At 44.1% G+C, this 27,139-nt stretch overlaps 1 protein-coding gene and 1 long non-coding RNA gene across 3 annotated transcripts in view; both read right to left on the reverse strand.

The window, feature by feature from the left end:
• The window catches only part of LOC144326143 (uncharacterized), a 231,860-nt gene extending 214,468 nt beyond the window's left edge, over positions 1-17,392 (reverse strand). The window contains exon 1 of the long non-coding RNA XR_013391302.1: positions 17,104-17,392. This is a non-coding gene — a long non-coding RNA (uncharacterized LOC144326143). The remainder of the gene's footprint in view (positions 1-17,103) is intronic.
• On the reverse strand, positions 37-15,889 carry GTF3C5 (general transcription factor IIIC subunit 5). Of its 2 annotated transcripts, XM_028714818.2 has the most exons (11): positions 15,682-15,888; positions 13,909-14,125; positions 12,453-12,651; positions 8,079-8,274; positions 7,012-7,116; positions 5,360-5,474; positions 5,066-5,146; positions 3,626-3,723; positions 3,041-3,123; positions 2,402-2,544; positions 37-1,572 (listed from the first exon to the last, which is right to left on the reverse strand). In XM_028714818.2, exons 1-11 carry the CDS (start codon positions 15,859-15,861, stop codon positions 1,415-1,417), a joined length of 1,575 nt encoding a protein of 524 aa, XP_028570651.2. In that variant the 5' UTR covers positions 15,862-15,888; the 3' UTR covers positions 37-1,414. The 2 variants fall into 2 exon arrangements, with proteins under 2 accessions (XP_028570651.2, XP_028570652.2); XM_028714819.2 differs by lacking the exon at positions 2,402-2,544 and having other exon boundaries at positions 15,682-15,889.
• Positions 17,393-27,139: the final 9,747 nt, after the last annotated feature.

Here is a 27,139-nt window from a genome sequence, read left to right on the forward strand (position 1 = left end):
ATCCAGCCCTTCTAGAATTCAATTAACAATTGGAAGTCAAATGAGAATTAGTTTTATTAAATATATTACATGATCATCTGAATTTGCATAATATAGAATTAACAAGCCATTTATTACAGGCAGTGAGATGCAACATAACCAGACACTGGAAAGAGCTTTCTGGCACGATGATAGACCATTGGTACAAAACGCGTTTGGGAAACAATCCTCCTTGAGAGAGTTACAAATAAACTACAGTTGACACATGGACAGATAAGAAAAGATGGCTTTACCCCAATGTGGTTTAATTTCATAGCATATGCCAGTATTCCAGAAAATGAACAATTCCCTTGATCAGCATTTGGCTCAATTTGGTTGATCTAAATTTAAATTCAAACATAAATCATTATCTTCACTTTGAACCCCACTCACACGTTCATCGGTATACAAATGCTTTATACTCTTTCACTGGCAACATAAGAGGAAAAATTACTATTACTCAAACTTAATCTATGCACATTCACAAGGGCTCCTGGTCAGGTATTTGGCCTTCAGGCCTTTGACCTCATCAACCAAGAGGATGCCCACCTAAAGTCCACAAGGGAAGAAGAAGAAGAGTTTGGATTTGATATCCAGCTTTATTACTATCCTAAGGAGTCTCTTTGGCGTCATCTTCAACCTGTTGTTCTCATATGCCTTCAGTTTGACTGAAGACAGTGTGTGCTGTGCGTCCATTCAAGGAGTGGTGGGAGTCCGTTCAACCTGGCACATCTCCATGCCAAGGCAGAAGTGTGGCAAGTTCTTATCCAATATATATTGTTCATAGATGACACAGCCTTGACAGCACACTCCAAGGAAACTCCACAGAAACTCATCAAACATTTTGCCCAAGACTGTATAGAGTTTGGCTTCATCATCAGCCTGACAAAAGACTAAAATCTTAGGTCAGGACATCACCAGCACTCCATGCACCAGCCCTGGTGACCACACGTTTGAGGTGCTAGAGCTGGACAGGTGCATTAGTAAGGTGGCTACGGCAATGGCTTGCCTCTCCTAAAGGATATGGGAGAATGAGATGCTAACCAATGCCAAGATGAAGATCTACCAGGCTTGTGTGTTAACCAGTTAGCTAAGCTTTCATTAGAGGAATATTTAGCAAAACCTCTCAGGATAAGGTATCTCCAGCCCCATTACTTGCACACTTGCCATGTCTGCAGAGCTCAAGGATAAACAGCCTTACTCATCATAATCTTCACCCCCAAATCAGTATCAAAAAAGCACACATAGGTGTCTGTAAAGAAGAGAAACCAAAGATGAGTAGAAGAGACATGGATGGGTTCTTGTCTCATTAGGCCTGGCTTCCTGTCTTGCCTGTAGGGAGAAGAGAAGCAAAGATCCTCGCCAGGAATAGGTCCACAGTGCCAGTTCTGGTGCATCACACATAGTCCAGAATCTCTGTCTCCATCTCATTCTCACTTCCATCAGATGGTTCTTTGAACTCCTCCTCTTCTTCCTCCTCTTCCTCTTCCTCTCCGGACTCAAACACCAGCTGCTCTTTCCCCTCTTCTGTGTTCGAAGTGCTTGTGAACAGAGCTGGAGCAAAAGATGGGGAAAGGGATGAAGATAATGTCAGGGATGGCTGAGGAATTCCACTGGGGCAAAAGGGGCGCTGGGCGGGGTAGCCAAAGGTCAGTCAGAATTACTCCCTCAGGGGTCCCATCTGAAGGAAACAGAGAGCCAGCAGTGGCAGGAAGAAACTTATTTCCATTGTAATTCCAAAAGCAGTTATTTCTCCCTCCAACAAATATGCGTATCTAGGGTTGTTAGTTGATTTAGTAAATCTTAATTGATTATGCATTGTTATTATTCAAATTTATATTCTGCTTCTCCTCCGAGGAGCTCAAGGTGTCTATTATGCTAAGACAAACAATGTGTGACAGGGATTAAGCTGAGAGACCTAAAGGCTGATCTAGTCCAGGACTCTCTTTGTCACAATGGCCAACCAAGTGCCTCTTTTAGGAAGCCCACAAGCAGCACCTAGGCACAACGGCACTCTCTGCACCTGTGATTCCCAGCAACTGGCACTCAGAGGCATCATGCTGACAGTGGAGACATGAGCTTTGGTAACCAGCCCAAGGTCACCTGGCAATGAATTTCAGTCAATCAAATGGATTGATTTTTATAAGCCTAAGCTACATTAATAAAATGAACCTGGGTGGAGGACTATATGTTTTCAATATATTGAAAAGACATCCCTAATCATACTTTTAAAAAAATAAAAAATCCAATACAAGTAATTTAAGCTGCAAGCGGCAGGAGCTATCTTAGAAGAGCCACACAAGCTGTCCCAGGTCAGGTTAACATTTGTAAAAACCTGGATTCATTGCCAGGTTCCGACCTCCCTTGATTAATAGTATATTACCAGGCCTTTTGGAGCGGATGATCTGCTTTATCATCAGAGACATGGTATCCCGCAAGTCATCACTGGTCTTGGGAAGACACCAGCCGTCCCTCTCTGTACACACCATCTCCATGCCATCATTCCGGCGAATGATCTTCTGCAAGCTGAACAGAGACTAGTCTCAGAATCTCTCTTCCCCCAAAGGACTGAACAAATTAGGTCTGACTCCCTTGTGAAGGTTGACCCTGGTCTCAAAAAATAAACTGAGGACAAAAAGACTCTGGATGTGTCAAATCATCAGTGGAAGAACCAACAAACCCATTAAATGTAGATTTTAAAAACCCTGCTCCCTGGTAATTGTGGGTTCCTGTTTCAAAGGAATGCTGGGAACTGCCTAAGAAGGGGAAACAGAGGTACTCTCTCCTGAAGGTTCAATGTTTAAGGAGTGCAAGCCTTCTCCTCCCCCTACAGTCAGCTGAATTTTTGTATTACTGCAAGGGTACCCATGGAAAAATTCAGAGCAGGTTTTGCTTGAAGGGCCACCACAGCGGGGAGCACACCTTTGAGGTTCAGACAGACATACAAAAGACATGCATGAACACAGACATAAATTGCCCCCCCCAAGTTACTTTAGAGCCCCTTTTGATCAAGCACAAGTACCATTCCACATTCAGGTCACAAAGCTGATAGAACATCTGTCGATAGGGAGGCAGGGAACCTTCTCGGAAGATGTAAATCGAATCCTGAGAGAGGAAGAAGCAGAGGGACTGAAGACACCAAAAGACAATGGAACTGAAAGTAAAAATGTTTCCACAACGGGACCCTCTGTTGCTGACTTGACTGTTGGAGAAAACCCTTAGCTCCTCCAAAGTCAGGCTGTCACCCCAACTTCCTCCTCTTGTCCAATACAGAACCCACAAAGAGTCCTCATGGTTGTTATATTCAATCTCTTCCTCCCCAAACCACCACATCTCCATTTCCCAGAGCAGCTCTCTGGACTTGAACAGGGCAACTGAGTCTCTCTTGCATCAACCCCAAGAATTCCCACCTCCACAGTGGCTAAAGACAGGAGGATGAATTTATACTATTGGGCATTTTGCCTTTAAGCTGCTACCCATTTCTTTCACGTGACCAAATTTCCCCAGAGGAGACAAAGTGTCAGGAGACAGATCTTCCTAGTACGCCACAAGAGGAGAAAAAAAGGTGAAGTCAGGAGGAAAAACAAGGAGGAAGTCAAATACCTACTTTAAGTTTATACTTGCTGAAAGCAGATTTCCGTGGACTGGACATCCCAGAGGTGCTCAGTCCTTGCTTAAGGTCCTGGATGCCAACTACATGGCTCGCTGCAAAGGGCAGGAAGAGAGTCCCCAAATCACATGTTGCACAGCAACTTAAGAGCCTGGCTGCTGGATCAGGCCAAAGGCCCATCTAGTCCAGCATCCTGTTCTCACAGTGGCTGACCAAAAGCCTCTTCTAGGAAGCCTCAAAGCAGGACATGACTGCAACAGCAACTTTCTCTACCTGTGATTCCTAGCAACTGGCATTCAGAGGCATATTGCCTCTGACAGTGGAGAAAGAACATAGCCATAATGACTAGCAGCCATTATGGCTATGATTAGCTTTATTCCTCCATGAACTTGTCAAATTCTCTTTTAAAGTCATCCAAGTTGTTGGCCACCACTACATCTTGCTGGAGAGAATTACATACTCAAACTATGTACTGTGTGAAAAATTGCTTTCTTTTGTCTGCCCAGAACCTGTCAACATTCAGCTTCATTGGATGGTACCCAAGTTTTAGTATTATGAGAGGGGGCAATTTAACTTCTCTCTATCTACTTTTTCTTGACTGACACCAAGGATGGAAGAACAAACTACAACATGACAACCTGTTGATCTTGTTTTATAATGTTGTTTAGTCGTGTCCGACTCTTCGTGACCCCATGGACCAGAGCACGCCAGGCACTTCTGTCTTCCACTGCCTCCCGCAGTTTGGTTTTATAATAATAAATAATAAATGCTCTGCAGCACCTGGTAACTACTGGTTCTGTGTGCAACTGGCAAAGGAATATATGAAGCTGCCTTCTATCAAGACAGACCACAGATCCATCTGCCTCAGTACTGTCTGCAGACTGGCAGCAGCTCCCCAGGATTTCAGACAGGGCAGTTTTCCAGCCCAACCTGGGCAGAGTGGGGATTGATAGTGGGGTCTCCTGCATGCAGAGCATGTGGTCTACCACACAGCACAGATGTCAGCATTTGAGAGGCAAGTATCTCACAAAGGCTGATGAACTGGCCCACCCACCAGAGGCCACTTTTGACAGGCAGATGAAGCCACCTACCTGTCAATCACCTGGTGTCATATGATGTCAGGTGATTCAACTTCAAAGGAAGAACTGAGAGTGAAATTCCTTCCTTCGTTTGCAACCCCAGCTTTAATTTCAAGCTGCATCTGAAAAGATCCCTGCTGAAAGCAGGACTTGCAATCAGTGCTGACAGCAAGCCCTGTTTTCAGCAGGCGTCTGCTCAGGAGCCGCAAAAGGGAGGTTCATCTCATTCAAAAATTGTACCAGGATCAGAGAGAGCCAGAAAAGACACCCCTGCAAATTGATGGAAGAAATCACAATTGTTTAATTCACTAAACAAGATAAAGAAATATCTACCCACCCTCTTGCCTGTACCACATACCTGGTTTTTTCACGGTGATGGGCAGGCTGTAGTTGTAGGTGCTGCGTTTAGCTTTCACCGGCATGTCATTAGGAGCGTACCCTAGGGGAAAATAAAACAGGTCTGTGGAGGCAGAAGAGATGATGGAGAAGAGCACCTCTCAAAGAGAAACAAATTATACCAGGAATTTTAAATAGATATATATATTTGGCAGCTTGGTCCTTTTGTAGCCTAGACCTTTCCTCTGCCCCCCACCCAAAAGGCACTGATAGCAAAGAATACAACAGTACTCTGATGGCCTGCTTCCATTTTTACCGTATTTCATTCCACAGCGAATTCTGAAATCCAGGACCTGGTAGAACTTTGCTTCTGGGTGTTCCCTGGGATCATAACCAAAGCGGACCCACAGGCTCCTCCAGGGTCCAGTTAGCTACAGGGGCAAACAGAATTACAAGAATGTGAGGCTCTAGTTTTGATGCTTTTTTTTTTTTTTTTTGAATCCTTGCATCCGAACATAGGATTGAAATAACCTTTTTATTAAAAAGCACTCTCAGATTAAAAAAAACATTGCAACACCACAATCATTTTAACAACAGCTGCAAAAAAAATGTACCACGATTTTGCTGCTGTCAAGACCTTAAAAAGCAGTAAAGCTTTAGATTTTCAGGTTTAGGAAAATGGGAAGGAAAGGAAATTGTGCACAGAAAGGCCATTTATGGCTGGCCCCTGTCATTGCCACCATCTAGATTTTACTTCTAGAGAGTGGAGAAAAATGTCTCATTTCAAAACTTTATTTCAAAGTTATTTCAAAATTTCCCAGAACACCAACTCTCGCACCACAGCAGAGGGGGTCTGTGGGCAATTTTATGAGTGCTGAATAAAGAAACTACTGTCCTGGGCTCCTTTGGGAGGGTGGGCGGGATAGATAAATCATACAAATTTAAAAAACAAAAAACCTTTTGATTCCTATTTCTTTTAAACTGCATGCTGTTTGTATTACGCTGTTTGTGCTCTGTTTACTTGTTATCTGCTCTGAGACCATTAAGTAAAGAGAAGGATATAAATGCTTTGAATGATTGAATGAGAGCTTTCCTGACAATAACAAAATAGGGGGGAAATGACAATACCCCAGTAAAAAAATTGCAGCTTTCAGGAATGGAGCACTGCCAAGATGGAGACAATTTAACATGTGCTTTGGAAACTTGGATGAATGAACCGCATCACAGGTGGGGAACCTCAAGCTCAAGCCCCGAATGCAGACCTTCAGTCCTCTCTACCCAGCCCAGAGGACACTTCCCAGGTCATGCCTCCCCTTATGCCACACATCCCTCAAGTGCTTTTGCTAGGTTGGACTGTATCCTTGAACTGCGGCAATGGTTCTTATATATCTGGAAGGAGAAAGGTATGTCTGTATGTGTAGAAACCAGGGGCTTTTGCATGGTTGGAATGCAGCCTATTGTACAAGGGCAAGAGTAACACCCATTGAACATGAGAACATAAGAGGTGCCCTGCTGGATCAGGCAAATGACCCATCTAGTCCAACATTCTGTTCTCGCCATGGCCGACAAGATGCCTGTCTGAAAACCACAAGCAGGACCAGAGAACAAGAGTATTCTCCTGTCCTACAGTTCCCAGCAACTTCTACTGACTTTTGCCACCGGCCACACCTCTTTGCCTCAGGCTCCTAAAGAGCTGCCTATGAGCTAAAGTGACCCCTGGGCTGAAAAGGGTTCCCTGCCTCTGATATAAGTTGCCTAAGAAGGCCAACAATTTGTTTACATTCTGGAATATATTACTGAGTGCCCCTCCCCGCCCAAAAAAATTCTTCCCAGCTGCATGCTTTCTGGCAACTACATTTGATATCTACTGCATTTACTAAATAGTGAACATTTCAATCCATTGTCACCATATGAGCTGTTGGGAACTCTTTTTAAGAAAGCAACACACACAAAACATAATGCACTCACCATGTAGTAAGCTAAGTAAGGCAGAAGGAACTTGAGCTTGTCAGGGTGGATGCTTATATTGGCTTTCACAGCATTACGAGACCAGATTGGGCGGACCTCAAACAGCTACAAAACAGAAATGCATACAAGAAAGGGTCTAACTATAACCCAAGGCTGGAAGGATGTGAAGTATAAAAAGACTCTGTTCATTGTTTCCTTGGAAAAGTTAATTCATGAACTTAAAGCTGCCAAAATTTCTGGCTGCACCAGATGGGGGTGTGTGTGTGTGTGTGTGTGTGTGTGTGTGTGTGTGTTCCATTTGGATAATAACAGTGCATTAAATAATAATAACAACAAAACTATTAATAACAAATTAGGTTCCACAGGCATTCTATACAAAAATAGAATGTTTTCCACATACAGTTAAGTAAATTGTTACTAACATTTTCAGCTTTGCCTTGTTTCACCATAAAGATATCATGCGTGTGAAAATTGTGAATACACTTTCTACAAAGCAATCTGAGCCTGCAGAGCTTGTAGCAAGACAGTCCTTATTAACATAGGTCAAGAAAGGACCGCAAACACTTTCAAATTTGTTTGCTTTGGCAAGTCCTTTGCACTTGATGCCAATATGCCAAGCATTCAGGAAGAGCCATGTCCCAATATGGGGGCCTTTCTTGACCCATACAATGGATTGCCTCGTTCCAGCCAAGTATGACTTTATTTGAAAGAATTGCTGGACTGATCTGGCCCTTTGTCTCCCCCTTGGGGCCCTTCAAACTTTTTCTTTTCATGCCGCCTCACTAGAATTAGTTGTTGGTATCCTTGTAGTCTCGTTTTTTGATGATTTGGTGTTGTTAGGGTTTCGTATGGCTTTTCTACAGAATATACTTTTTGTTCTGATGCCCTTTTTATAAATGTTCTGTACATGCTATACAAATAAAATTATTGAAAGTGGGGGTAAAAGATTTCCCTCTCAAGCAAGAAAGGTACTCTCAGCAGGGAGCTCCAGGCAACCCTGGCTCTGATGTCCCAAGTTTCCAAACATGTCTTTCAGTGTGTGAACAGACCCCAAAAGGTGTGTCTACCTTCCTCAGTTCCTCTTCTGCTTTGTGATCCACTGCATTGCTGCAAACTCTCCTCCAGGTCTGCTCTGCAGCGTCCAAAGGCTTCATGGGGATCTCCTCATCCTCAAAGTTGATAAAGATGGCGTTGTGGGGCCGACGAGCCCGGCTGAGACCTATCAGGTTTTCGCTGGACAACGTGGGGTTCTGATATCCTTCCCTGCAGGGGAGGGAAACAGAAATTACAAAAATGAATCCCATTCGACTCAGTTGTGTGAATTTTGGATAATGCTTGCTTTTTTGTTTATGACAACTCAAATTGAAAATTAAAAAAAAAATTGAAAAAAGGTAATTTTCTTTCTATTTTTCTTTTCTGATGCCCCCTTTTAAACTGCTATCTAAACAGAGAATTTCTAAAGAGGCAACCATGAATCTGTTCATTAAAAAGACATGAATTTTGCTAAGTGGTGGGTTGATTGCCTGCATTTATATTTATTTGTTTTATTATTATATTTATATTCCACCTTCTCTCCAAGGAGCTTAAGGTGGTGTACACACTTCTACCACATCTCCATTTTATGCTCACAACAACCCTGCGAGGTAAGTTAGACTGAGAGTGAGTGACTGACCCAAGGTCACACAGTGAGTTTTATGGCTGAGCAGGTACTTGCACCCTGGTCTCCAAAACCCTAGTCCAGCACCCTAAGCTCTACATCACACTGGCGTCTTCAATTGTGGAACTCAGGATGGTGAGCATGGAGCTGCCATGTGTTGATGAGACTCAGAACTCAGCCCTTCCCAGATCTGGAACTTACGACCTCCTCAGTTTGAAAAATAAAATCACAAGTTCTGTTCAGCAGAACACTTGCCTTCAGTGTTCCATGGTGGAATGCTAACATGGATGGGGGCCTCTTGAATTTCAACTTCTTTAGTAAGGCAGCAGGCCAGTTTAATAAGACTCCATTTAATGTTGGATTTTGTCATTAAAGAACTGGAGAGAATCTGTTGGTGTTTTATACTGTAATTTGTTCAGGTTGCCTAGACAGTTTGACTCTTCCTTTATTAATAACTCTACCCAGTAGACCCACTAAAACTTGACATTTTTCTTCCCTTGTATTACTGAAAAGTTAGAGCTATATTTCTTCAACACAAATTATGAAAAGATTCTTCCACACTGCCCAATGTAACCTGGGCCCAAAGGTGCAGAGCCATGCCAAAAAGCACCAGAAATGAAGATTGAATAAGAGGGAACGAGAGATTTGAAATTTGGCCCCAACTTCCTATAAACCCTTAAACAAATCTACTCCAAGTCTTCAGCATTGTTCCCAGCCCTATCCTGGTTAATCCCGCTAGCCTACCACCCACAGTTCCACCATCCATCACAAAGCTTTCAAGTAAATGTATGGCAAGCCTAAAAGGCTATACCGCCTAAAAGACTTGGCAACCCCACACCGTCACAAGAAATACAGAACAAACTAATGGACAACCAAATATCCTGACTGACCTATCATCAACTACATGCATTCTTAAACAACCCAGAAATCAAGTCAGCAACCACTAGGCAATTGTCAACAGAGGGACACAGCAAAGGGACAGTATCGGCAACATATAAAATACTATTCCAAGACACTACAGGTCCCTCACCAAAATCAAAGACCAATGGGAGCATGACATAGAGTATGAAATAAACTCAACCCAATGGTCGAGGCTGTGGACCAATCCCCTCTTTAGAAGGGAACTCACTTTGAAAGTTATTTACAGATGTCCATTAATTTCAGTGGATCTACTTTTATCACCCACTGTGTTCGTGGGGCTTACGCCCAGGAAGTGTATATAGGATTGCAGCCTTATTCTGCCTGCCCTAAATTTTATTGGTTTATTACCATAATTCATTCATTCAGCTAGCTAAGGCAAATAAGTACCTTGCTGGATCAGATCACGAGCCACCTAGTCCCACCTATTTATATCCCTTCCCATAATACAGCACTTGAAATGGGTTCAAAACAGATACTGGAGGAGCAATCCTCACAGTTCCCTAAGAAGGAGGACTGATTGTTAAACCAGAAACTATTTAACTGTATAGTGTATAGGATATGAGGCTAAATAGATTCTCCTTTTTTTGTCAGTTTGTGGGGAGTCTGGAGGGACCTAATAATGGGAATCTTGTTATCGTGAATTAACCTTATTTAAAGAGGGAAAAGTTGAGCTTTGCAATCTTGAATTTATCTGAAATCTTCTACATGCAGTCATGGTTCATCTGAGAGCAGGCTGGGTGGGAAGACTACTGCTCCTATTTTTCAAGGCTGTTTGGAAATTACCTGACAGATAGCTGAAACTGGCAAGTTATATAACAGCCAGGGAAGGATGACAGCCAGATAATAACTGGCTTTTACAGCTAAAGGCACTTTTTATTTAACACTGGAATGGGAAATGTAATGACAGTGTCCAACCATATGTTCTCCTTATTGTGAAAGGGGAAACCAAGGTAACATTTTAATGTATCTTGTAGGTATTATTTATTGCAATAAAAATCACAAAAAGCAATCATCGCTTTAACTGTTTTTATGCAAAATTGTTTTTAACTGCTTTTATATTAGAAATTGTTTTGATTATTGATGCTTTTATTGTTAAATTGCTTTCAGATACTTTATAGCAAAGTGAGCTATGAAGAATAACAGTGAGAAAAATCAAAGGTGTTAGCATGAGAAGTGTTCCAAATGTTACCTCTAATGAATTGGAAAGCACAGCCACCTCTTGTCAAATGTCAACAATGTGGCTGTCCCAACCCTGAGATCTGAGCTGCACTGATGAATATCTAAGAAACACATGGACATCAAAGAGAAGTATGTATTTCACTCTCCAATACCTTGTTTCAACTCCTTTGTGCAAACCCAAGTGATTTGAGAGCTGGGTTCATACCTCAATGCCACATATCCAAAAGCCTCTGCATGTCTGTAGCAACTATCAGTTCTGACAGCTGCAACAAGCACATGTTGATTTAACCTAGAAGCAGAGAGGAACACAGAAGTCACTCTGACTTTGTTGTTCCTCCCTGCTGCCAGAAGAAGTCAGGTGCTGCATTGGGCAGGTAAGCAAGCCAGGACAGGTACCAAGAAGGGTGGATAGGGGCTCTCTACAGGTGCCTGTTGCAGTTGTCAGAACCAATAGCCACAACAGTCAATTAGAGACTTCTGGGTGTATCGAAGGTTGCTCCCAGGCACAACAGGTGCAGGGCACTCTTTTGGTCTATGTGAGTAGCACTCTAGGGACTACATGCTAGGCAGTGGTGGGCAGGGCCAAATCTAAAAGAGGGTAGGGCCTGCTGGTTGCAGCATGCTTGGCAGCTGAACAAGAGTGGAAGAATGTAACCAATATCACTCTGGACAGATAGTTTTAAGAAGTTCTTAATTTTGCTGCCTATGAAAAACTAAAACACCATCTGAGAGTCTGGAAAGTTGAAGTGGAGTCTGAAGACTTTGCAGCCATCAGGTGAATCTTTATAAAAAACAGGAAGAGGCAGCCTTTTGCAGAACTTGGGCCAGCTGAATATGACTTTTATGCGGAAATATCCATTATTATTCTATATCTTCGTTAATTTGTACAGGGGACAATGGAAACAGTGAGTGTATCCCTTTGTCAATCTCCCATAGAGCTTCCTATTTTATACTCTGGACCTACACTTCATAAGACACTATTTATTTTTATTTGGTTCCAATATGGTTATATTGTACCATTGAACATGAAAAAGCTGTTTATTGCTCCCCAAAAAAGAATAGGAGTTCCCTTAAGAGGGGAATACCACTTCTTAGATCAAGGGTTGCCCTCCAGATGTTGTTGCACACAGCTGAGAGGCAGGGTTGTGGAGAGGACAGAGCTCAATAAGCTAGTTGGCTGGATATGGGTGCCAAGAAAGCTATGTTTGGCCTGAGGACCAGAGGTTTTTCCCCCTACCGTCCAAGTCCAACCCTAAACTGCAACTATATTCAGCCAACATAGTAGCTGGTACATATATTCATCCTGCCACAGCAGAGACCATTGCTCAGCAGGTGGATTTGCCATCACCTACATAAGAAGGTCGGCGGTTCGAATCCCTGCGAGGGAGTGAGCTCCCGTTGTTCGGTCCCTACTCCTGCCCACCTAGCAGTTTGAAAGCATGTCAAAGGGCAAGTAGATAAATAGGTACCACTCTGGCGGGAAGGTAAATGGCATTTCCGTGCACTGCTCTGGTTCGCCAGAAGCAGCTCAGTCATGCTGGCCACATGACCCAGAAAAACTGTCTGCGGACAAACGCCGGCTCCCTCAACCAGTAAAACGAGATAAGCGCCGCAACCCCAGAGTCGTCCGTGACTGGACTTAACAGTCAGGGGTCCCTTTACTCTTACAAAAGAAGACACTGACCTATGTTGCGTTTCTGGTCGATAGTAATAGTCCACAGGAGTGTCCAAGCGTGAGAAAATGGGTGGAGGGATATAAAGCGGAAGGTCACTCAGGAAGAACTCCTCTTTCTCTGGCTTGAGCATCAGGACTTTGTCATACATGGAGGTCTGCTTGCCATCTGGTCCAGAGTGCACTGCCAAATACTGGAAATCAGACATCCCTGGAGAGAAGGAGGCAAAAGTGTGCAGATCACCACAACAGATTGTTCCCTCACTGCACTACTTAGTGAAACTTGCACAAAAGAAGCAGGCATCTCATTCAGTACCAAATCAACATCTATTAATTTCTTTAAAATGCTTGAATGCTAACATTCTTTGGAACATACTGCCCATACTGAGTCTGACCACTGGTCCATCTACCTCAGTATTGTCTGACAGGACAACCACTTTCTGGTTTTTCAGGAAGGACTCTCTTTCAGTCCTACCTGGAGATACTGGGGATTCTGCTTTGTAGCAACCCAAGAAGCTCTCAGAGTGGCAACTTATGGAGATTTGCACAATGCAATCACATTCAAAATGTTTTGCACATGCAATCAGAAATAACATGGTGCCTGGTGTAGTGAAAATTATAGCATATGCTTTGATAGAGAGCCTACATGTGAAGAGATGTAAAAACTGTGAAATAGTGTGTGGAAGTATATTGTTGTATTAAGAATGTGTCAAGAATGTGCAGGGGGGAAAACTCAGCACTGAGCCAGCTTGATAGAGAGTAGACATCCTGTTCTTATCGCTGAATCAGGGACTCAGATGATAATGCAGGCATGCTTTTCCTCTGAGAGTGTAGCCTAATTTCTACATCTGTGTATAGCTAAGTAGGGATAATGCCTCTATATAAGTAACAACAACAACAACAACAAAATAATAATAATAATAATAATAATAATAATAACAACAATAATAATAATTTATTATTTATTATTTATACCCCACCCATCTGGCTGGGCTTCCCCAGCCACTCTGGGCGGCTTCCAAAAAAAATATTAAAATACTGTAATACATCAAACATTAAAAGCTTCCCTAAACAGGGCTGCCTTCAGATGTCTTCAGATAAGCCTGTGTAATTTATAAGACTGTGGATTCTACTTTTGTGAGATCCCAAGAGGCTGTTGTTCTGATCACAATGGTGTATTTACTGAAGAAATCCCTGGTTTATTCAGGCAGCCCCCCCCCACCTTATTCATGGGGTCTCCTTGGTGCCACCAGACAGCACACCCAGTGAGAATCCCTGAGGCAAGGAAGTAGGGCTGAACTGAAATTTACAGAGTCTTATGATGGAGGCAAATCTTTCCTTACTGCAAAGGGGGTGAGGTCCTCCAAATGTTGTTGAGGTACAACATTCATCATCCCTGGTCCTCTCGCCATGCATCTGGAGGACCACACAGGTTCCTCAACCCTGCCTTAGAGAAAGGAATCATTACCTTGAAACTTATAAACTGTGGTAACAATGCCAAGAACTTCTACTTCAAAACTGACATCTTCCTCAAAACCTCCTGCTTCTGTCCGTTTCCTCCTCGTTTTCTTTTTAACTTTCAGCAACATGGAAGATGTTGGGAAGCGGTTGGCACACACAGGGTGGCAGTAGGGGTCCTTGGGGCGGAAGTAGAGCTCGAGTCTTCGGCTGGGGTCAGTGTAGATCTGAAAAGTATGCACACAACCAATAACATAAATAAAGGTTAGGTCATTCTGCCAGCAAACAAGTGAGGAGGAAATAGGTTTTGCTTCCTCCCAACCCAGCATGGTAATGCAGCAGGCTGGGGGCTCTCAGACAAGAGAGGGTGGGCTGGGCTGAAGTGAAGCTGTGGACCAAATGCACAACAAGCTGACCCCCAGGGGCCAGCACTTTCTCACCCTGAGTTGGATATAATCCAACCCCTACAATGTAGGGTTGTCATATTTCAAACAGTGAAAATCCAGACAGAAAAGTAATTGAGCTTTACAGTGGTACCTCTGGTTATGTCCGCTTCATGTTTCAGGTTACGTCTCGCAGCGACCTAGAAGTACCGGAAAGGGTTACTTCCGGGTTTCGTCACTCGCGCACGTGTAGACACTCAAAATGACGTCACACGCATGCGTGGAAGCAGCGAATCGTGACCCACGCAGACACGGGTTGCATTCACTTCAGGATGTGAACGGGGCTCCGGAACGGATCCCGTTCACATCCAGAGGTACCACTGTATTTGGAAAAGTTGTTGAGATGTGATTTAATTTTTTTGCCAAAGTTGCTGGGCTGTATGGTATGGGCTGACATACGTCTGGATTTTCCCGGTCAGACACTGCTGCCGACTGCTATAGTCTGTATATGGCCGAGAAATTCCAGATGTACAACAACCCTGCATGGCTCACCCCCCTTTCCACAATCATCCCCACCACACAGAACAGCAATTCAGATCACCCTTTCCTTTTTAAAATGAGAGATAAAGAAGGTGTGAAGGGGCTGTTAAGTATGAGGCTCCCTCTTCCTGCAGGTAGCCAGAAGCCTCTTCCGCGCTGAATGAGCTTCTGTAGGGGAAATAACATGGGGGGAAAAACAAAAAAAAAACGAGGCACTACACTTCTGTAAAACAAGAAAATCCTTAATAAAATATTAAATATATATATATATATCTCAACAAAGACAAGGGACATTTCTGGAAAATATTCATTTATGATTAGCCATACACAAGCAAGATCCCAAACCTGCCACTTCTTTAAACTGCCATTAAGTCCTTGGAAGACAAGGGTTCAAATCCTGCCCTAGGGGGCAACATCCCTCACTGGGTTGTTGTGAGGAAATAACAGGAAGAGGCAGAATCATGTACTCCCTTGAACTCCCTGGGGGAAGGTGGGATATAGATGTGGCGATGAAAAACTGATGGTGATGATGAGCTAAATGGAAATGGTGTGCGTGCTAACAGTAAAAGCACTCCTCAACTCCCATGGGGTCCAACTTTCCAGCCCTGCCTCTGGAGGCTCTGAGCAAGAAAGAGAGAGATAGAGAGATGGAAACTCTCTGTCACGAAAACTCCCTGTGAGAGAAGAGTTCCACAGGGAACGTGCAGTGTCCGATGTAACCAGGCACGGGTGCCAGGGCATCCGAATGCAGGCTGGCTTGAGACCCCCCTCCCCGCCCTCACGGCAGCTTTGCCTCTCAGACACGTGAGCGGGGAGAAGGAAGAGCCATTCTTCAGAGAACGCCCACTCCCCATCCTTACCCTAGAGACCCCTTCCTCTCCGCCCAGCGTCAGCAGCGTCTTGTCCACGTCCTGCACAACGCCTGGGTACTCCACGCACACCAGCCTCTTGTCGCGGTTCAGCTGTGAAGTCGCCGCGTCCGCCCCGACGGCCGGAGAGCGGCAGCCTGCGCCTCCCTCGGCGCTGTCTCCCCCGACCATTTTCCCCGCCAGGAACCGCCACAGTCGCTCTCTTCAAAAGCGTCCTCCCCTCCGCGTCGCGTAGCAACACGGTGGCGATCGCAAAGGTTCCAGGGAAGAAAGGTTCCGCCTATACATATACAGTAGATTCTATTTTTTCTTTTTCTTTTTGGTAGGGGGTTCTTTTGTGGGGGGAGGGAGGATGGTAGCCTGCACGATGCCCGAGTCTCTTCTAATTCCTGGGGTCGTGGATCTAGCAAGGGATCTAAAGGTATTTCTTTTGCTGCCAGGGTGCAGAAAGCCACTTTGGCAAGAAGCAAAGAATGTTTGTTTTCTCTTTTTTTCTTTTCTGAGGATTAGGAGAAGGAAAAGTGGACATCAATTTTTAACATTAGTTTTGATTAAAGACCTTTTCTGTGGGGCTTCAGACATGTGGTTTATATATACAGTTATGAACATTTATTTTTATATATGACCTTAAAATTATAATAACACGGGTACAAGTTGACACCCTAACATCCAACTTTCTATGATCCCCTCCAAACCAATGCCCAGGTTTTGGAGACTTCCGGGTTAGCGCTATCGCCTAATGAGTTGGACCAAACTGCAGGAGGCAATGAAAGACAGGAGTGCCTGGTGTGCTCTGGTCCATGGGGTCACGAAGAGTCGGACACAACTAAACAACTAAACAACAACAACAACAACAGAAGTGCATTCACAGAAAATCTGAAAAACATAAGCTTTTAATTTTTAAAATTTTCTTACAACTGCAGAAAGAGTTGTAAGATCAAAGCAGCCGAGTTAGCAAATACAGTGTTTCTGAGGGTCTGATAGTGTTGGCACATTTACTCTGCAGGAGAGAGGGAAAAGGTGGCATCAAAGGTAATCAGGAAGCCCTTTCTATTGGAGTGTTGATTTGTTCCCTTTTTAAGTCTGTTTATTCACTTCATGAACACCAGGGTGCACTATTTGACAACTATCAGTGACACAAGAGGCACACTATACAAGGGATGTTGTTGTTGTTTTGTTTATTAAATACAACAGTTGTTTTGCACATTATTTTGTGGTGCTGGTTCCTCCTAAGTTTTTCAGGGGGTCCTCAATTAGTAATGGCAGGCAAACGTACCGTACTTTACCTACTGTTACTGATCTTCCTTGAAAACTTGCACCTTGCTGAAACTGAGGGTGAAGAATGATGTAAGAATTCAAATGTAATGGGAGGGTTTGAGCACACATTTGCTAAGACTGCATTTAAAATATTACAGTGGTACCTCGGGTTAAGTACTTAATTCGTTCCGGAGGTCCGTTCTTAACCTGAAACTGTTCTTAACCTGAAGCACCACTTTAGCTAATGGGGCCTCCCGCTGCCGCTGCGCCGCTGGAGCACAATTTCTGTTCTCATCCTGAAGCAAAGTTCTTAACCCGAGGTAATATTTCTGGGTTAGCGGAGTCTGTAACCTGAAGCGTATGTAACCCGAGGTACCACTGTATACCTATCTTCACTAGAGCTGAGCATAAGAGCATAAGAAGAGTCCTGCTAGATCAGGCCAAAGGCCCACCCAGTCCAGCCTCCATAGGTGCTAACTCTCTGTGGCCCTGGGTGACATCCATGACCGCGGGCACCCACGGTCGCAGGGCCAAGCTGGCACTCCTGCCAGCATCTAGTCCCACAGGGGCCGACTAGATGCCTCTGCCCCTGGAGGGGGAACATAGCCATCATGGCTAGCTACCATTGATAGCCTTATCCTCCAATAGTTTGTCCAGTTCTCTTCCAGGTGTGTTCAAAAAGGTGGCCACCACTGCATATTGTTGGAGCAAATCCCACCATTTTATCTATGTGCTATGTGGTGAAGTACTGTGGTGTGAAGCTCTGCGACAGGGCGGCTTTCTGGAATTCACCCTATATATGAGGAAGGAGAAATTTTACAGTTTTCTGTCCAGAATGTCTGATTATTCTGCATAGTGCAGAAGCACTATGTCAGGGACCCAGAGACATTGTGGGGGAATTAAAATGGTAGGCTGCAGCCACAGCCACCAGCATACAGAGCAACTCAAAGCCCATGTGACTGTAGCAGCAGGGAAGGTGGTATCCTCTCCGGTGTATGTATTATTCATAGTTAATAACATTATTTCTTATTGTACACTGCTTCGATATATGCAGACTGTAAAGCAGTTTCTAAATGTGTAACTTAACAACAATAACAATGTTTGGCCTGCTGTTTGTTTCCCATCTGCACAACCTGTCCATTTTTAAATATATAGGAAAGGCCATACTCAAGTGACAGAGCATCTGCGTTGCATGCAGAAGGTCCCAGGTTCAATCCCCACTGGGAGTTCAGGGCCAGGCTGGGAATGTTCTCTGCCTGAAATCCTGGAGAGCCACTGCCAGTCAGCTCTTAGCCAGATGGCCTGATTTGATTCAGTGTAAGGCACCTTCTTACATTCTTAATTGAACAATTTATTTCCAGAAACATCAGAAGTCTCCAGTGCTCTCTTCCCCCACCCAAAAGGAAACCAACGTTATAAAAGTCAACCCCTGGAACTTGCTGCCGCTTGAGTAAGTTGTGTGCATGATAAGGTAAAGGTAAAGGGACCCTTGACTGTTAGGTCCAATCGCGGACGACTCTGGGGTTGCGGCGTTCATCTTACTTTACTGGCAGAGGGAGTTTTTCTGGGTCATGTGGCCAGCAAGACTAAGCCGCTTCTGGCGAAACTAGAGCGGCACACGGAAATGCCGTTTACCTTCCCACCGGAGCGGTACCTATTGATCTACTTGCACTTTGATGTGCTTTCAAACTGCTAGGTTGGCAGGAGCTGGGACCGAACAATGGAAGCTCACCCCGTTGTGGGGATTCGAACCACCAACTTTTCGATCAGCAAGCCTTAGGCTCAGTGGTTTAAACCACAGTGCCACCCACGTCCTGTGTGCACGGTACAATATTATTAATAAGTCTTGCTAGTCATGATGTCCTGACCACCTAATTTCGCCCTTTTTGTATTTCAACTCTCCTCCCGTCCACCTGGGCAATCTGACCTTGTGATTTGTTCAATGTGGGGGTTCTGTTTCTTTCCTCAGAGAAGATTTTGCTGAATCACCGGGGGAGGAGAATCCAAGGGACAAAAAGGCAAGTGGCAGGGAGCGATAACACGGTGGCCTTGAGGCTCAGTGGATAGCAAGTTTAGGGCTCTCAGAAGGATTTCAGCTTGACAGCTGAGGAGGCAGAGCGGGGATTTGCAGAGAACTGCTTCACAGCACATAAAATAAATAGTGCACCAATGATATATATATATCATTGAATTGTTAACAAAAAGACTTGCAAATGTAACAAAAAGAAAGAAAATAAAGAGTCAAAAGATTTAAAGCATAGAATGTCACAGCCTAGGACAAAAGTACAAAGACACAACACAGCTCCAAATGGATAATAAAAGTTTTAGCTCATACAAAGATTCACTTTACAAGTAATAAAGATTTATAACAAAAAAGTATTCTCCGCCTATGAGAATAAAGGTTCTATGTAGACTTAAATGAGCCAGACATTTGCATACACTGAAGGCACTGAGTGACCATGTGCCTCCTCATGTGTTTGTGTAAGAAATAAAATCATGCCATATATATTGATAAAAATGCTCGTTCAAGCTCTGCCCTTTAGTTTCTTGTAGTTTATGGGATATCTTGTAAGGACAATTTCATTTTCTCATTTATTATTTATTAATTTACTGTAATTTATACCCCACCCTTCCACCCCAATAAGCCCAGGGTGACAGACAAAAGAGACACAGTTTTAAAATACATTCTAAATTTTATTTATTTATATACTTGCTTTTCCTCAAAGAAGCTGAAGGTGACCTACATTGTTTTCCCTTCCCTATTTTGTCCTCACAACAATCCTATGAGGTAGGTTAGACTGAGAGACAATGACTGGTCCAAAGGCACCTAATGAGCTTTAAAACTGTCTAAAAGCAGTTTCAGTTAAAAACATTCTGAAAGCACTTGCGGTTATAAAGGTTATTCCATCCAAGGATAGCAGAGTCACCAGGAACAGTATTCTGCAGCCACCATATGCCTAGATAAAGAGGAATGTCTTCAAACAGAAAGGCACATATTGCAAGGGAGGGCATTCCACAACCAGGGACCCACCACTGAAAAGGCCTTGTCAGCTGGGTAGCCCCCCCCAGTGGCAGCACCACCACCAAGTCCTCACCTGATGATTATAGGGTCTGAGATGGTTGGTATTTGAAAAGGGGCTCTTTTACGTACTTGGGTCCCATGCCATTTGGGGCTTTATATGCTAATACTAATACATTGAATTTGGTCTGCTAGTTCACTGGCAGCCCCAGTAACATTTTCATTATTGGTGTTATATGGTCCCATCAGGCTGACCCAGTTTACAACATAGCAATTGCATTATTCACCAGCTGCAGCCTCCAGTCTATCTTTAAGGGCAGCCCCATGTAATAGTTCAAGGAGAAGGTCAATAGAGAGTGGACAATTGAGGCTATATTTCTGTATACACAGAGCAGCTCCACTCATTAGCCCCAGAAGTGACAGTAAAATCACACCAGTAGGGATGATGGAGAAATTAAATGTGGTTCACATTTAAAAGTGAATATTTCAAATTTGCACTTTCTGAAACCATATGGGAACCCAAATGCAACACCTTTGAAAGCCGCACTTACCCTAATTTTGCATTGCAATTTTCCAACCAACCAATGTTTACAATCTGCATACACAAGTGGAATGTGTCTGTAAAAATTAATGTATTTGTGAAATCATAGTACATGAATGCATTGCTTTAGGGAAAACTCTGTGCAAAAATGTGTATTTTAGACAATACTGCTTACAAGAATGTGTTTATTAGGATAAATTCACACCATGTGGCCCCTAGAAAGTTGATTAGGAAGGAATGCAGCCCTCAGGTGGCAAATAGTGTGTTCTCCAATGTGTTACGGCACCCTTTGGACTTATCAAACACATGTCTCAGTTGTACAGGAGTGAGTGAGTCAACAGGTGGCTATAGGATGCCGCCACTTGTAGAACTGCTGTATCCAGCTTTGGTGGTGCAATGTTGCTCTTTAAAAATATGAAGAGACAAAAAAACGCTTTCTGCTCCAAGAGATAGTTTGCACTGAGCAGAAAGGAAGGGGATTCCGGCTCCTCAGCCACAGCCAAAAATGCAGTGAAAGCTCCAAATAGAAAACAGTATAGGAGGGAAGATAAGCTGTCCAGTTTTTGAAATGACATGGAAAAGGAAGTTCGGGGGGGGGGGGGCTTGTCATTTACTGGGAGCAGCAGCTTCCACATCAGTCTGCCATGGTATTCAAGTTTGCGTGGTTTGCAAAGAATTATGGGATATGCTCTATGACACACATGCAAACACACATAGTCCATGCAGACATATTTATTATGTCTATTTTTAAAAAAAGATTTATAAACCTATTTGTCAAAATGAATGGTGCATACATAGCAAAACTGTACACAAAACTCAGCTAAAACAATTAAAAACTAGTAATAATAATCATAATAATTTTTATTATTTGTACCCCACCCATCTGACTGGGTTGTCCCAACCACTCTGGGCACCTTCCAACAGAGATAAAAACAATAAAACATCAAACGTTAAGAACTTCGCTATATACAGAGTTGCCTTCAGAGGTCCTCTAAAAGTCGCATAGTTATTCACTTTTGTGTATTGGCAATAAGTAATATGAAATAAAAATATGGAATAGATGGGAGGTTGGGTCTTTAGTGTTAAGACCAATATATGTTTTATTGTTTGTTAATAAAATTATGTAAGGGTGTGAGCCTGTGACCTGGCCCAGGAACTACCCTATTTTTCGCCCCATAGGATGCACTGGCCCATAAGGCGCACCTAGTTTTTTTTGGGGGGGGGAAATAAAGGGGGGAAATTATTTTTTCCCCAGGTGCGGGGCTGGGGTGGGGGAAGCCCAAGCTACCCTGGACCCCAGCCCCCAGAACAGGCAGCTCTCCGCAAGCCGTGGGAGCCCAGCGCAGGCTCCCACCGCTTGCGGAGAGCTGCGCGAAGCCTGGAGAGTCCGAGAGCGATGGCGAAGTTGCGCGCAGCTTCGCCATCGCTCTTGGAGCTTGCGGGGCTGGGGGTGGGGGAAGCCCGAGCTTCCCCCGCCCCCAGCCCCCAGAACGGGTCCCAGAGCGATGGCGAAGTTGCGCGCAGCTTCGCCATTGCTCCCGGAGCTTGCCAGGCTGGGGGGATAGCTTCCTGAAGCCTGCATTCACCCCATAGGACGCACACACATTTCCCTCTCATTTTTGGAGGGGGGAAAGTGCATCCTATGGGGCAAAAAATACAGTAAGTATTTATCACTACAAAAGAATGGCCAGGCTCTCCAGGCAATCCAATCAAGTAACCTGCCAGACAGGAGATAAATAACAACAGGAGAAAACAAAATTCAAATTTCTGTTTTAAGACCGCCTTTTCTGTGATGTAGGTATGATGTATCTGAGGGGTGGTCTTAGGTTACACCCCTTCTGTGATGTGTATATGATGTTTCTGGAGGTGGTCTTGATCTACAGGGTGGCAATTTCAAAAGTCTTTATAAGGCCTTGTGCGCCATTTTTCTGGGTTCCTCCTCTCTCCTGCGGAGCATCCTGTTGCAACAGATCAATAAAGATCATGCTTACTAGCTGCTTTGCTTTCCAATATTCTCTGGTTGGCCTCTGTTATTTTCTCCTACCAATAGGGAACCTATGTAAGGACTCTATATGGGCTCTTGGATACCCCATAAGGGAAAAGGGCACTTTTTGTTTACAACATTGGTTATTGCTGTGTGTAATTTGGTATTTGTGTTTTTTCTTTTTTCTTGCTGTATCATATCAATATTTTTTTTTTTAAAAAAATAGTTGCATAGTTATTTATCTCCTTGACATCAGATAGCAAGGTGAGCGCCTCTGCCTGATTCCTTGTAACTTCACTTCCCCCACCTATTTTATTTCTCCTGTATTATGTTTTGTCATGTTAATAATTTGAATGCTTTGGAATTCAGAGAAACAGGAAATAAAAGGATATATACAAATTGTTGCTCTGGGAGGGGAATGGGTGTGTGTGTGCACCTCCTAACAACTCTCTGCACCCATAACAAACTACAGCTGCCAGAATTTCACACGAAACCGGTTACAGTTTATAGTGGTATCATAGTGGTTTAAATGTATGATATGAAGGAGGCTTTAAAGAGGATCCAGTCTTTTTGTAATAACTACTGCTCTAAGTGTCTCCCGTCCAAGACTTTCCATGTTTGCCTGTCATGCAGATTTTCTCACCATCGCCTTCCAATTTGCAAATTTCCCTAGTTGCATAGTGGGCCCACTTTGGAAGACTTTCACCTCCTCCTACACTCCGTTCCCATGTCCTCCGCCTTGCCAATCTGCCTTTTGTTGTGGGGTGGAGAAAGCCCTTTTCTGGATCTCTGTGTTGTGAGACTGGGCTCTGATAAGGCCTAGGGTGACCTATCTTGCCCTGGTAGATCTTCCCCCTCCCTAACAGGCCTGCCTGACAGCCTTGGCAGTTGGCAGCTGGCAAACCCTGATAAACTTATCACCCCAAAGCTGAGCTCCACAAGCTGCCCTCCTCAACCTCAGATTTCCAGGCTCCCATTTTCCAGTAGTGTTTTACTTTGTGTCAGGGTGGGGGGCATAAAACCAAAGGTTGCTTTTTTTAAAAAAAGCTCTCTCTTTGTATCCGTATTTTTTATTAACTTATTGCATTTATATTCCAAGGAAGGGTGGTGGGTGTGGTTCTCCCCCTCATTTAAATCCCCACAACATTGGGAGGTAGATCAGGCTGAGAGACAGTGACTGTTACTACTACTGTCTTTAAATTATTGTTATCATTATCATTATTTTATCACATTTATAGTTCATCTTTCCCCCTAATTAAAGTTGGTGGGCATGGTCCTCCCAATCTTCATTTAATCCGCACAAGCACCTTGTGGGGTTGGTTAGGCTGAAAGGCAGTGACTATTAATGCTACTTTCTTTAAATTATTATTATGTAGTAATTACCCCTTCACAGCGCTACAATTCCCAGCATCCTTAACAAACTACAGTTCCCAATATTCTCTTTTTGTGGCAGGAGCCATGTGATGTGAAGGTGTCCAGTACAGTGGTACCTCTGGTTATGTACTTAATTCGTTCCGGAGGTCCGTTCTTAACCTGAAACTGTTCTTAACCTGAAGCACCACTTTAGCTAACAGGGCCTCCCGCTGCTGCTGCTGCACGATTTTTCTTCTTCTCCTGAAGCAAAGTTCTTAACCCGAGGTACTATTTCTGGGTTAGCGGAGTCTGTAACCTGAAGCATATGTAACCTGAGATGCCACTGTATGTGGACTTGACGCAGGCAGTTGGGCCACACTGCCAGCCTCAGCAGCCATCCTAGCTGCCAGTCAATTAGGAACTAACCTAACATCGAAATCTCAACAAAGCTGGAGGAATGAAAAGCCCGATTGTCTCCTCCTGCCCTATCTTTCACCCCTCCCCACCTTAACACCTTCATTCCTGTGCTTGGGGGGGGGGAAGGGGAGGGATATTTGGATTGCTTTGGTTAGCAAATTAGGGGCATGCAAAGCACTCCCTGCAGGGTTCTTCCAGGAGGGGCTGGGGGGGGGGGCGTTTACACGTTTGTGTATTCTTCCTTCCAGCTGTCTTCAACCAACAGATCTTGGGCTGATTGTGAGCAGGAACAGCAAAAATGTGCAATCTCCAGAAAGGTGAAAGCATTTTGTGTGGTGGGGGAAGGGGAGGACATGGGAAGCTGCCTTATACTAAGGAAGGCCAACATTCCTTTAGCTCAGTAATGTCAACTCTGATGGGCAGCTACTCCCCAGTGTTTCAGACAAAGGGTCTCCTCTAGCCTTACCTGGAAATGCCATTGGGGATTGGAAATGCCTGGGCCTTCTGCATGTAAAAAGGTACTCTTCTCTAGTCCTGGATAAATAACTGATTTAAATAGGAAGCCTTTTACCAACTCAGATCATTGGTCGAGCTACTCAATCTTGTCTACACTGACTGGCAGCTGCTCTCCTGAGTTTCAGACAGGGGTCTCCTCTAGCCCTACCCAGAGATGCCGGGGATTGAACCAGGGACCTTCTGCATGCAATTTTACAGAGTCAAAGCATTGGATCCGTCTAGCTTGGTAATGTCTGTACTGACAGTCAGCGGCTGTCAGGATTGAATCTGGTGGGGATTGAAGCTGGGACTTCTGCGCTGAAGGTACGACACTGTTGCTGAGCTGCAGCCCTTCCCCAACATCCCAGGAAGCTTTTTGTAGATGTAACTGCAATGGCCTTGCAAACCCCAGGTAAATCTGTAAATATCCATAAAAAGCAAATCAGACACCTGGCTTCTCTCCTATCTTGTGAAACAAAAGGCTTTGCGTCAATGACATTTCCATCACTATCAGTTATTCACATTACCTGGCTAGCCATGAGGCTGACTTACATAGCCCTGCTTTTGAATCTGTGTATCCTGAAACAGTCTCCCTCTCCACCTCTTCCTGTTTTTATTTCCCCAGCCTCTCCTTCCATTCTAACTCATTTAGAGTGGCAGCAAGAAAACTTAGGGAGTCATGACTTCTGTTTTAAAACATCAGAGTCCAGGCCTCTCTGACCCATGAGGTTGTCCCCAGGCAGACTTTAAAGAATTTAAAGTCTCAAATATATAAAATAAATGTACAAGGCAAACACATACAGTAGTACCTCTGGTTGCGAATGGGACCCATTCCGGAGGCCTGTTCGCAACATGAAAACAGCGCAACCTGAAGTGCCGTATCTGCACAGGTGCACAGCGCGATATAGCGCTTCTGCGCATGCGCAAGCGGCGAAACCCGGAAAGAACCTGAAAGAATGTAACATGAAGCAAACGTAACGAGGTATGACTGTACATGAATACATAAACCACATGTTTGAAACAGTACAGGAAGACAGTCCTGAAACCATTTTGACTCTCCCAAACTGACCAAATATTTCTCTGCAATGAGGGAGAAATAGAAAAAACCTCCCCATTGTCTCTGTGCTCACAAATCCTGCCTCAAGGGCACATGAATAGGGTGAACCTGTGACCTGGATTCAGGAATTAAGTAGTTATAATAACAAAAGAGTGGCCAAAACCCAGATAATGCAACCAGGTAACCTGCCAGACAGAAGATAAACAACACACTCAGATTTCTGTTGTAGACCACCTCTCCTGTGATGTAGGTATGATGTTTCTGGGAACGGTCTGGAGTTTGAGGGTGGGCAATTTAAAAAGTCTATATAAGGGCGAACACCTTTGTTCTGGGTTCCTCTTCTTTCCTGCTTGGGGTGAGTGAGGAACTTGTTGCAACAGTTTAATAAAGATCAGGCTTAATAGCTGCTTTGCTTCTCAATATTCTCTGGTTGGCCTCTGTTATTTTCTCTTACCGATAGGGAACCCACTTAAGGACTCTATACAGGCTCTTGGATACCCCATAAGGTAAAAAGGGCAGATTTTGTTTTTACAACAGCTTGCCTCACAGGACAAATGGGGTGACCTGCCCCATGGGGCCACAGGTTCCCCACTCCTAGAGATAGTCATTTATTTTTATTTATAAAACACTCTCTTTGAGAGGTATATTTATCTCCTCTTACCCTTATCTGAGAGAAAGTCTGTTTACCCCCCAGCTCACGTGAATGTATGCTGTTTGGTAGAAGAATGTGGAATGAAAATTATTGCAGACCCTCCAACTGTCCCTATTTTCCAGGGAGGGACCCGAATTTACAGAAGCCATCCCGATTTCTGACTTGATCCTAGAATGTTCTGTTTTTCATTAGGACGTCCCTATTTTCATCAGAAAGACGTTGGAGGATATGGTACGATGTTTTTATATGTGGGAAGCCAGCTAGAGTGGCTGGGGCAACACAGTAGGACACCCCTATTTTCTTCAGAGAAATGTTGGAGGGTATGTTATTGGCCTCTGTGTGGAGTGACAGCCAAGATCATAGGAGCCAATTCCCAGGGGCTGAGGTCCCTTCACCTCCCATAAATTATTTGAGGGGGGCAGGTCCCCCCAAAGGTGTTGGGCCATGGTTTGTGTGTGCACCACGACTTGTGATCAATTCTGTGGAGTGGGGCTTACCTGCCCCCCCCCCCATTATTTTATTCAAGTTGGCACCCACATGGCCTCTCCCCACCCTGAGAACTAATGTAGGAGTATCTGCAGTACCCCAAGAGATAGAAAGGGTGAGGCCCCTGGAAGTTTGAAAATTGAGCTTTTGGTCCAAACTCTAGGAAATCAATGTATCATGTGGTTGAT

This window comes from Podarcis muralis, chromosome Z, assembly GCF_964188315.1.
Source record: "Podarcis muralis chromosome Z, rPodMur119.hap1.1, whole genome shotgun sequence".
NCBI lineage: Eukaryota > Metazoa > Chordata > Lepidosauria > Squamata > Lacertidae > Podarcis > Podarcis muralis.

Coding starts and splice junctions, on each gene's coding strand:
- GTF3C5 (XM_028714818.2), bottom strand. CDS start 15,861: ATGGTCGGGGGAGACAGCGCCGAGGGAGGCGCAGGCTGCCGCTCTCCG. Junction 12,652..13,908: donor CACAGTTTATAAGTTTCAAG/GTAATGATTCCT, acceptor CCTTCTCTCCAG/GGATGTCTGATTTCCAGTAT. Junction 8,275..12,452: donor CGACCAGAAACGCAACATAG/GTCAGTGTCTTC, acceptor CCTCCCCTGCAG/GGAAGGATATCAGAACCCCA.